Raw genomic sequence first — 12,551 nt, 5'->3', positions numbered from 1 at the left:
TGATTTGAATGCATTCCCAACTCACACTCTCCTTATATACAAACACAAAAATAACCAATTCAAATTAGCTAAATTCGTTAAAAAATAAGTGTGTGGTTTAAGGCAGGCCCTATAATTAGTTTTACCTTAAATGATGGAGGACTGGTTTTGTTGAACATAATTCCTTGTTAAATTTCTGTACTAGATAGATGTACATCCCACAATTTTCAACAAATGAACACACCAAAAATTATCCTCGAAGAATTTATCAAAATTTAATATATATATATGTATATATATTAGTTTTCAAACTCTATCGTACTACTTCTTTTACTTTTTTTACTTTTATTCCTATCTCACAATTTTTACCCTTCTTCTCTAGAGAAATATATTAACGAGAATGAAGATTTTTTATTTTATTATTATTAGGTGTATCAAAAAAAATTTTATTTTATTATTATTAGGTGTATCAAAAATATATTACAAAGATGTGATGGAAAAAAATTTCTTTAGTCATTTTAAAGCAATATTGGCAGTCGAGGCCCGTCCATGCCCAATTGGTCAGTCGGCCTGTCCATTTCCAATTTTAACGGATAAATCCTTGATCCAATTTTCTCTCAATTCTTCACATGTGTTGTTAATATATTCTATTGGGCTCACTTGCGGTATATTTTTCAGAATCAGCTCTAGAGAATTTGTATTCTATTTCTTAGAATCCTCTCTAGAATCAAGTTCATTCACTATCAGTTATCATTTGTGACATATAAATGTATAGAATTTTATCTGTGGTTTTCTCAATTGTTCCAGATGAATGGAGTTGTTGGGTTGCTTGTGAAACGTTACGCGGAGTACACTTGGATTGATCAAGCTCCCCTTCAGCTGTGTTTTTTTGGATCTTTATGCGGTCTCTTGCAGAAAATAGGCCTCCATCTTCAATTTGGGCCACCATGCAGTGTTTGGGCAGGGTTCCCTCTACCTCCTTAGGCTGTTCTTGTTCCTTTTGTCAATGAATTCCTTTGAAGTTTCTTTTCTAAAGGAAACAAGAAAAGAATCAAAATTGAGCCAACGGTGTTATCCTCAAAGATATTATTTTCCTTTCTGGGATGATAACCCACCGTGAATTATGAAGTTAGTGGATATCATGTAAGGGGTATGGAATGAAATGATGAAAAAGATTTAGAATTTCAGGCTATTTCGAGGTTGAACGACGCATCAGTGCATAGGCTTCGCGCTCACGTGGAGGTGCGAGTAACCAAGGAGTGGGACATGTGGGTCAACGAGTGTACTACGCATGTGGGCGGTGGAGGCTTGTTTCAAGTTTCAGCTCGTTCTGTTCAACTTCTTTTGACCTGTTTTATCAATGTTACCTTGTACCAACCTTGAAAATCATTAGATATAGGTCAAATTAAGAGAATTTGTGAAAAAAAATACCATATAATGAACAATTATGAAAGCAAAGGAATTGACGATTCACGTAAGTAGTTTATCGAAGCTCCTAAACAAGCATGTTACCACGGGATTAAGAGCTAAAAACGTTGAATGTATGTAAATAGCATGAGTTAAATAATAATAATAATAATTATTATTATTATAATAATAATAATGAATCCATGCATAAAATGTGAGCATATTAGAGAATCCTGATTAGTAAGTATGATGTATGACTCTAGTTTATGCTTATGAACTATTTACGATATGGAGATGTGAATGAGTATTCTTAGTCTACTAATCCCTGAAAAACCCGTGACCAATGCAATGCGATGCGTGCTAAGTTGGGAACAATAAATATTTTTGACCAGAGAGTTTAGTAGAAAAACCGTATTTGACCGAGAATGAGTCTTACATAGGAGTCTAAAATTTGTAGTAAACATAAATAGAGCTAACAAATAAAACTTAAGGTTGCTAGAACCCCTCAATATCAATAGAGAGGTCCTAGTAGATGAGACTAGGAGCCAAGGTAATGGTTGGATGGAGGACCCTATCCATACCAAAAACCTAAAAATAACCCATTCCTAATAAAACTTAAAATATTTGAAAAACATAATAAAATTTGTTAATGATAAGTTAGCTAGGCAGGGAGTAAACTAATTAGTCATCAAAATTATTTTTAATTTTTCTTTCTAGATAAATGTGAAGTAATGTGATCGAGATGACTGTGTAGTCGAGTTGGAGACTTAGGGATCCTACCTAGACCTGTAATTTGTGTCAATATTAAGAATAGTGAATCAAACTTTCGAGCAAGACAAATATTGTACGAAATTTATATTTAACATATCACTTAACTTTTAAAATTTTAACTTTGTTAGAGATTTATTAAACACAATTGGAAAGTTCAAATATTTATAAGATATAAAAGTGAATGAATTTCCTAAACAGTTTACATTTATCATGTTTCAAAGGGTTAAAATTAAATTTAATTGGTTTCGGATGGAATTAGACTGTGAGAGAATGTAATGGTTTGGAATTAATATATATATATATATATATATATATATATATATTTATTTATTTATTTAAATCTAGTCCGAAATATCGCGATTTCAGGCGAGACATTATTTTTGCAGGAGTAAACCAACACGACCCTCCCTTAAACTCACATCTCACACCCCTCATTCACACATCCAAGTCCACACATTTATAGCATTCGGCGAGTAAGGGAGATAAATCGTTGGATTTTAGGTTGTCGTAATTCTCTCGGGCCTCTGTTACGGGTGAACCACACTTCTACAACACCCACTGCCAATACATGCAGTCTAGTCTGGAACGTATCAGCCTAGTGTGCCTCAACCCGACCCATACATCCCCCGCTTAACTTGAATAATGACCCGCCTCATTTTCATGTCGGCTCGGCTTGACGGCTTGGCAACTCGGTTTCTCGGCTTAGACGACTCGCTATAAAAATTATATACCATTTCCTAAGTTTTCGACATTCCTAAAATCATTTTTTACCTTATATAAGGCATTTGAGGTCAATAAGACTCCTATCTACCCAAATTTAGTTAGTTTTAGGACTTTTGTTAGAAATAATCATCATGTTTAGCTAGGTTAAGAGGTTTATATGCCCTAAGCATGTTATATGAATTGATATAGTTAGAATTAAGCATTAGAATACCGTTTTCGAAGCGACTATCGAGTAATTAGTAACTTCGGCCAAGGCCAACCATGTAAGTGATCTTACTGTTGGAGTTAGCTAATTGGTTGATGTATGATGGTGCGCGTATCATATTAATTATGTGATGCTTAAATGCTCTTTGTATTATCATGTAATGTATGCTATGTATACATGTGAAATCCACTACACTATATTATGAATGAAATGAAATGTCATGTATGAAATGTTATGTCTTACCATCTAAGTTGTGTGATGAATTACGTGATATTTGCCATGTATACATGATGCATATATGAAATATGTTACGGAGGAAAAGAGAAAGGAAATGAAACAACTATTATGTTATGAATGAAAATCATGGGACCTCATGCATGTATGTATGTCATGTACATCGGGATACTTCCCCGTAATGTTATGCTAGTACGGATGCGTACCTTCGATATTTATGTTTGTCATGATATCATGTGGGTCTTTCCTTTTCTGAGACTTCTGGTGACGTGTAATGTGTTGTGTCGACCAACTCAGACTCACGGGGAACGTACACGAGCCCGTCTAGTTGGTCCATGTGCGTGTACGTGGGTCGTGTGTGGAAAAGTACCATGCATCAAACCCTATCCGAAACTAGGAAGAGCCTAAGGTCTTGTCACGATTTTAAAAGATAGATCTCAATCATGTATTGTGTGTGATTGCATTATTAACCCCAATAGTGGGTTGACTTACTAGGAATTTCTTAAAATACTCAAGTCACGCGTTACCTTATATTTTTCAAGTAAAGGTATATTACATTTATTTATGTCTTGAATTGAACAGGTAAGTCAATAACTATATTTTAAAAGTATTTATTATGAATTTCTGCGTACGTGATTAAAGCATGCATAGAGTGACGTCACTAATTAGCCTAAGAAAATTAGGGGCATTACCGATAATCTTTTGTTTTACACAGTTGAAAATAGTAAAATTTCAAGATCATTCCAGAAGTAAATTAATTTGTGATATGATTAAAAACATAGCTTAAAATTACTTTGGTTCATTAATATAATAATCAATAATAATTAACTTAGAAAAAGAAAAAATGGCCTATAACGAAACTCTGACCATGGATGGTTTTATATAGATTATGGTATTTAAGTTTATATAGATTAGGGTATTTAAGTTGACCGACTATAAGGAAACTCTCACTAGTTATGGTTTTAACATAAATTTTTAGTACGAAAATGAAAAGCTACCTATGAAATTATTAACTAAAAACAATGTATACTACCGTCCTATCTCAGCCTACATGACCATTCTAGCATTCGTCATTATCTATGCATAGACGCTTTACCATTACGTGAAAAATAAGGGTAGCATGTAGCTCGAGTATTTGTTGGAGCTAGGTAATGCAAACATACACATACATGATGGAACCTATCTTTTAAAACAACTTATCATGACCTTGAGTTCTTTCCAGTTCAGGTAGGGTTGGACGTTGGTACTTCCCCACACACGGCCCACGCACGCACATATGGAGTAGCAAGCGGCCTCGTATACGTACCCCTGGGTGTGGCTTCATCGAGTAAAACACGCTAATGGGTCGCCGGACACCACAGAGTAAAAGACTCACATGATATCATGATGAACAAAAATATCGCAGGTACACGTCTGTACTAACATAACATAACAAGGAAATATCCTAGTGCACATGAGATCGATAAATGCATGTTATGGATATTTAGTACTAAGTTATAGTTTACCATCTATAGCATATATTTGATATTTTATTATAGGCAAATATCTAGATATTTGTCTTTTTACCATAGTTATCTTTCCGTATATTGTTCTTTCCATTTATTACTATTTTCATATACTTGTAATTTATTTGATTATACATAGAGAACTTTCACACACTATTTAGGTGTGGTGGATTAAGCAAACATTCTCATGGTATAAGAGTCTTTGCGGTTTAACAACCCCAATCCTTTCTTTTCAATGGCTTTTGAATTTTCCACGGTTTTTCTCCACCACCACTGCTGGCTTTGACGCTGCACGGGCAGTCGCCATGGCTGCCGCAAGCGGAGTCGATTGATTACTCTTTGGCTCCACCCTTTTGACCTCCAAATCACCCTTCGCCATACTCGGTACATACAACCTCACCTTCTCCAACACAATCAATTTTCCCTCAATCAACATAGTCACTTTCATGTTCTTTCCAATCTTCCCTTCATCCTTCACAAAAACCTTAACCTAAACCTATTGACCTTCTCCAAAGATTTACCTTTGGAATCTGGGCGCCGCACTGTCCTCTTCGCCAACCAAGTCGCCGCCGCCCTACTCGCCAAAATTGGCTCCTTCGCCCAACGTGGCGACTCTACCAGATTCAACATTGTCTTTCTCCCTTGCTCTAGGTTTCCCCGTTCTACTTCTTGGGATAGAAATATTATCACTGGAGCCAAGGCAGGCATCGTCACTGAGCGACGATCCCTCTTCATGGGTTAGACATATTCTCGCCGAAGCCAAGGCAGCATCGCTGCTGAGCGGCGATCCCTCTGTAGTTTTCGATAGTCAAGAAAGTGTTTCTCTACGCCTCCTCCGAACCAAGTTGTTGACATCTTAACGAAAAGTGTTGCTTGACCTCTCTTTGAATTTTTCAGATCCAAGCTTCACGTTTGTTCAAATCCGACGCTCAGCTTGCGGGGGGGTCTCTTTGAACTTTTCAGATCCAAGCTTCACGTTTGTTCAAATCCGACGCTCAGCTTGCGGGGGGTGTTAAGGATATTTAGTACTAAATTATAGTTTACCATATATATCATATTTGATATTTTATTGTAGGCAAATATCTAGATATTTGTCTTCCTACCATAGTTATCTTTCCGTATATTGTTCTTTCCATTTATTACCATTTTCATATCCTTGTCATTTATTTGATTATAAGGAGAGAAGTTTCACACACTGTTTGGGTGTGCTGGATTAAGCAAACGTTCTCAGGTCCACATAGCTTAAAATCATAGCATACAGTAAGAATCATTTTGTTTTTCCTTTCATTCATGTCATAGTACACATATGAATCATCTATGGATTGCACTGATCATGACTTACATCACACGCATTCATAACATGGCATCATAGGTCATCACATAACATACATAAAATAGCATAGCATTCCTAATTATGTGCATGTAGGGGCCACAGGCGTGCGTCATCATACAATCCTTCCAACCAACAAAGGTAGAGTCATTTACTTGTTTAGTCTTGATTCCGTAACTGTTCTATAGGTGCTCTTAGGACATATTATTAAACTTAGTTTAGCTAAACATATTGATTACTCCTAGTTTTAGCTAAAAAAAAATATTTAGTTTGAGAAAATAGGAGTCTTACAGACTTAAAATGCCCTCAATAACGTCGAAAGCAACTTGAGAAGGGTAAAATAATTTAGGAAACGGTAATAAAATTGGGGTTTCGATTTTAAACATTTTTATTTTTTTTTTATTTTTTTTTTACTGTTTGATACACTCCTTTTCTTCGACATTCTATTCTAAATCATCAAGGTTGATCATTCCCCAAGAGAATTTCGAAAAACTTAATTCGGGACTTTTGAAGCACGTGCTAAAACCACTAAGTAACGGTTGATGTTTTTCGAAATTTTCTTGGTGAATGATCAACGTTGATGATTTAGAATAGAATATCAAAAATTAGGGTTTCGATTTTAAACACTTTTTTCACTGTTTTATACCCTCCTTTTCTTCGACATTCCATTCTAAATCATCAAGCTTGATCATTCCCCAGGAAAATTACGAAAAACATCGATCGTTACTCAATTTTTTTTAGCACGTGCTTGAAACGTTTCAGATTAGGGTTTCCAAATTAGGGTTTTGATTTGAAGCACTTTTTTACCGGTTTATACCCTCTTTTTCTTCGACATTCTAATCTAAATCATCAAGCATGATCATTCCCCAGGAAAATTTCGAAGAACGTTACTCATTTTTTTAGCACGTTCTTCAAACGTCCCAGATTAGGGTTTCGATTTTAAGCACTTTTTTAGTGTGTTAGACACTCCTTTTCTTCGACATTCTATTCTAAATCATCGAGCCTTTTCATTCATTTTACCTTTTTTATATCCAATACCAATTGAAGAATATAAAATGGACTTGATTTAATGACAACAAGCATAGAATACAACTAGAGCAATAATTATGGACATCACACATTGATACATAATTCTTCGCTCTCTCGAGGGTCTCGCATTAAATCGTTCAAGTCCAAACCTAAAGCGTGGAATCATAGAAGAAGAACTAACATTTTGACTAGAGAGAGTAGGGGCCTCTCATCGTCGAGGCTTCTCGAGTTGATCTTCCTCCTCGTCGAAGCTTTTCTACTAATAAGCTGACATTTTCAACAGGGGAGTGCTATCAATGGAGGCTGAATCAGAACCAAAGTACTTTTCCCTTTCTCCTCCCAGCAAAATTTTGTACTTATCCCTTTCAGACCCATCAAAATTTTGATATGTTTACAAAAATTTTTATACGTTTATAGATCCAATTAAACTTTATTTATTGATCATTACATATAATTTCATTAAGATAATGTATGAAAGTAGGATTTCTTCTCTTCTCTTTTTATATGAGAATGGAAGGATTTATTTTTTATGGGTTGAGTTCAAATCAAAGAAAGATTTTTTTTGTTATCCCTTATATCATAGCAATAATATGGGATTAATAACTCGTCTTTTCGTAGCCAAATTGTCTGAGGCCTACACTTTTTTTTTTTTAATCCATTATAACAGTAATAAATATTTGAACTCTTTCTAGAATTGTTTTATTTTCCGTTATTACTCTTGTCATTTTCCTTTATTACTCTTGTCCTCAAATCTTTAAGATCTTTCTAGACTTGCTGATTGCTACACCTGAACTATTTCACGGAGTATGTGTCCAGATAGTCCAAATCTTTAAGATCTTTCCAGACTTGCTGACACGTGAACTATTTCACGGAGTATGTGTCCAGATAGTCCAAAGTCTCAATTGTTACCTCTCACGAAGTATGTGTCCAGATAGCCCAAAAGTCTCAATCGTTAGCTCTCGGTCAACAATGGAACTTTGAATAAATATTTGAACTCTTTCTAGAATTGTTTTATTTTCCTTTATTACTCTTGACCTTAGAATCTTTAAGATCTTTCTAGAATGGTTGATTGCTACACCTGAATCATTTCACGAAGTATGTGTCCAGATAGCCCAAAAGTCTCGATCGTTAGCTCTCGGTCAACAATGGAACTTTGAATAAATATTTGAACTCTTTCTAAAATTGTTTTATTTTCCTTTATTACTCTTGACCTTAGAATCTTTAAGATCTTTCTAGAATGGTTGATTGCTACACCTGAATCATTTCAGGAAGTATGTGTCCAGATAGCCCAAAGTTTCAACCGTTAGCTCTCGGTCAACGATGAAACTTTGTTTATTTCTTTAAGAAGGATCAAAATCAAATGATATTTTTGTTTTAATTTTTTTTCCATTGTTTTCTAAGTTAATTCCAATGATGATTTATTTTGAATGAATTAAATTATAAATGAAGCCTTCCTCCTTAATTTTTTTTTTTTTTTTTAATAAATTGTATATTTTATATAATAAATTTTGAAATTTTAATAAATCTCTGTTGTGGTGTTTTTAAAATTATTTATTAGATATAAATTCTTTCCATTTGTAATTTTACCCTCGTAGGAAGCTCCACAAATAGTATGATACTAAACTCATGATCTTCTTCTCCTCCTTCAATTCTCTCCTAACTTTTCTCGTCCCACAAATAGTATGATACTAAACTCATGATCTTCTTCTCCTCCTTTACAGCAAGGTAAGTCCTTTGCATCTAATCAATTCTCTCCTAACTTTTCTCGTCCTTGGCACCTAATCAACTCTCTCCTAACTTTTCAGACAATTAAGTGATCTTTGAGTATTACCATTTGAAGTTTGCTTGAAAAGCAATTTTTCAAACATAATTCAATTAAATTTTAAACAATTATGTCATATATGTGGTAGCAGACTTTGCTACAGTAGAAAATAGAACCGTCAAGTATTATTTCTCCTAAATGTAAAAAAATACAATTATTGAAAACATGCCCAACATCATGGCATGCTGTAAACCTAATTTTGAAGGCTAAAATAAAAATGATAGGAAGAATGGTTTGAAACATTTGTCGGCGTTAAAAGATTGTTCAATCAGTTGACGGAGTGGTCTCAGGTGGCGCTGGTTCAGCACAGATGGGAGGGTTCTGCTTTCCAGAAATGGTCGGTTTCACATTTGCACATTCAGACACAATTGGCCCTTCTTTACCACTATAAGTGAGGTCAACATCAGCAATTTCCACATCCTCACATGGATTACTTTTACTGCAAACAAGTTTGACGGCAACCGGAGTTGAAGATGTGCCCCTGATGTTCTTGAAACTAACTTTGCTAATCTTAATTGCTGATGGAACCTGGGATGTTCAAAATAAACATTAATTAATACTTGTTCAAAAGATAATAAGTTGGAAACCAAGGAGGTTCGATTGTAATACACACCTTTCGGTTGCATTGATTCCATGGACAATATTCTTGATCTATGATGATAGGGTTAGCAACATTATCCATTTCAATATCTTCAAAATGCATGTCAGAGGCTGGGTATGAGACGGCAGAATCTGGCCATGATTTGATCCTGACACCATTTGTAGTACCGATTAATTTGCATTTCTTCACGGTAACTCCTACCACTTCTTTTTCAGTTTTATACTTGCCCAAGCTGCCTATGCTAATGCCATGTCCCGGTCCGCAAGTAACATCGCTAATGGTTATTTTTCTGTTAGTGTATCCTACAGATATACAATCATCTCCCGTTGCGATTGCGGTATTGAGAATGAAAACGTCTTCTGAATCGCCCAAGTGAATTCCATCGGTGTTGGGACTATTGTGTGGTGCAGTAATTTTCAGGTGATCGAAGGTAAGATTCTTGCCGGCCAAAACATTGATATGAAAATTCTTGCTATCCAACGAAGTTATGTCCTTCACTATCGAATTTGTGATGAAATTGAACTTCAAATTCTGCCCATTTTAAACAAACAAAGAAAAAACACTCCCATGTTAAAGCATATAATGCTAACCCAAATTATGAGTTCTCTTTATAATTAAAGTAGCAGGAGCATTTACCATGGGAAGCTTTTTGCATTCTTTCTTCAGGTGGCAATCATTCTTTTCCCAACCAGCTTTTCCTTGGCCATCGAAAACTCCAGTACCAGCCAATGTCAAATGATCGACGTATTCCATAACAAGCAACCCATCTCCTTCCGTGTCGGTAGGAGAAGCTTGTAATGTTCCTTCAACTAGAAGCTCAATAGGACTTTTACATGGACCTTTGAGCCTCGATTCTCCTAATTGATAAGTTCCTTTTGGAACCAATACTTTACTTGGAGTAGCCGAAGCACATGCTTCCTTCCATGCATCTGCTAAAGCCTGTGAATTCAACCATTTCATTTGAGAAAAATATTTCGTACAAAACAAAATTTTGGTTTATCAACTCAAACAAATGTACACGTACTTGAGTAGCATCAGCATTAGGTTTGGCACCAAATGTCGTAATATCAAAAACACCGCTAGTAGCATCAACGATAGCATTAGACACCAACAATAGCAACAGTGGTATTAATGCCATAAACTTTGATATCAATCCCATCCTTTCTAGTTCTCGTCTCCTCTTCTACCTTTTTCTTTTGGTTCAAATTTCCAAACTTCTAAGACATAAGAATTGATTTGAATGCATTCCCAACTCACACTCTCCTTATATACAAACACAAAAATAACCAATTCAAATTAGCTAAATTCGTTAAAAAATAAGTGTGTGGTTTAAGGCAGGCCCTATAATTAGTTTTACCTTAAATGATGGAGGACTGGTTTTGTTGAACATAATTCCTTGTTAAATTTCTGTACTAGATAGATGTACATCCCACAATTTTCAACAAATGAACACACCAAAAATTATCCTCGAAGAATTTATCAAAATTTAATATATATATGTATATATATTAGTTTTCAAACTCTATCGTACTACTTCTTTTACTTTTTTTACTTTTATTCCTATCTCACAATTTTTACCCTTCTTCTCTAGAGAAATATATTAACGAGAATGAAGATTTTTTATTTTATTATTATTAGGTGTATCAAAAAAAATTTTATTTTATTATTATTAGGTGTATCAAAAATATATTACAAAGATGTGATGGAAAAAAATTTCTTTACTCATTTTAAAGCAATATTGGCAGTCGAGGCCCGTCCATGCCCAATTGGTCAGTCGGCCTGTCCATTTCCAATTTTAACGGATAAACCCTTGATCCAATTTTCTCTCAATTCTTCACATGTGTTGTTAATATATTCTATTGGGCTCACTTGCGGTATATTTTTCAGAATCAGCTCTAGAGAATTTGTATTCTATTTCTTAGAATCCTCTCTAGAATCACGTTCATTCACTATCAGTTATCATTTGTGACATATAAATGTATAGAATTTTATCTGTGGTTTTCTCAATTGTTCCAGATGAATGGAGTTGTTGGGTTGCTTGTGAAACGTTACGCGGAGTACACTTGGATTGATCAAGCTCCCCTTCAGCTGTGTTTTTTTGGATCTTTATGCGGTCTCTTGCAGAAAATAGGCCTCCATCTTCAATTTGGGCCACCATGCAGTGTTTGGGCAGGGTTCCCTCTACCTCCTTAGGCTGTTCTTGTTCCTTTTGTCAATGAATTCCTTTGAAGTTTCTTTTCTAAAGGAAACAAGAAAAGAATCAAAATTGAGCCAACGGTGTTATCCTCAAAGATATTATTTTCCTTTCTGGGATGATAACCCACCGTGAATTATGAAGTTAGTGGATATCATGTAAGGGGTATGGAATGAAATGATGAAAAAGATTTAGAATTTCAGGCTATTTCGAGGTTGAACGACGCATCAGTGCATAGGCTTCGCGCTCACGTGGAGGTGCGAGTAACCAAGGAGTGGGACATGTGGGTCAACGAGTGTACTACGCATGTGGGCGGTGGAGGCTTGTTTCAAGTTTCAGCTCGTTCTGTTCAACTTCTTTTGACCTGTTTTATCAATGTTACCTTGTACCAACCTTGAAAATCATTAGATATAGGTCAAATTAAGAGAATTTGTGAAAAAAAATACCATATAATGAACAATTATGAAAGCAAAGGAATTGACGATTCACGTAAGTAGTTTATCGAAGCTCCTAAACAAGCATGTTACCACGGGATTAAGAGCTAAAAACGTTGAATGTATGTAAATAGCATGAGTTAAATAATAATAATAATAATTATTATTATTATAATAATAATAATGAATCCATGCATAAAATGTGAGCATATTAGAGAATCCTGATTAGTAAGTATGATGTATGACTCTAGTTTATGCTTATGAACTATTTACGATATGGAGATGTGAATGAGTATTCTTAGTCTACTAATCCCTGA

The 12,551-nt window shown here is 35.0% G+C and overlaps 1 protein-coding gene across 1 annotated transcript; it reads right to left on the bottom strand.

Moving 5' to 3' along the window:
- Positions 1-9,108: 9,108 nt before the first annotated feature.
- On the bottom strand, positions 9,109-10,838 carry LOC147790156 (exopolygalacturonase-like). The gene is made up of 4 exons (XM_087128174.1): positions 10,631-10,838; positions 10,243-10,545; positions 9,619-10,137; positions 9,109-9,533 (listed from the first exon to the last, which is right to left on the bottom strand). Exons 1-4 carry the CDS (start codon positions 10,763-10,765, stop codon positions 9,270-9,272), a joined length of 1,221 nt encoding a protein of 406 aa, XP_086984300.1. The 5' UTR covers positions 10,766-10,838; the 3' UTR covers positions 9,109-9,269.
- Positions 10,839-12,551: the final 1,713 nt, after the last annotated feature.

This window comes from Cucurbita pepo, chromosome 11, assembly GCF_057944985.1.
Source record: "Cucurbita pepo subsp. pepo isolate OVF chromosome 11, ASM5794498v1, whole genome shotgun sequence".
Classification (NCBI taxonomy): Eukaryota; Viridiplantae; Streptophyta; class Magnoliopsida; order Cucurbitales; family Cucurbitaceae; genus Cucurbita; species Cucurbita pepo.
This window is presented reverse-complemented; position numbering and strand designations above follow the sequence as displayed.

What these genes read in the sequence shown, in the direction of transcription:
- LOC147790156 (XM_087128174.1), bottom strand. Translation starts at nt 10,765, where the DNA reads ATGGGATTGATATCAAAGTTTATGGCATTAATACCACTGTTGCTATTG. An exon ending in CTAATGCTGATGCTACTCAA is followed by an intron (nt 10,546 to 10,630) that starts GTACGTGTACAT and finishes TTGAATTCACAG; the next exon opens with GCTTTAGCAGATGCATGGAA. An exon ending in AATGCAAAAAGCTTCCCATG is followed by an intron (nt 10,138 to 10,242) that starts GTAAATGCTCCT and finishes TAAAATGGGCAG; the next exon opens with AATTTGAAGTTCAATTTCAT.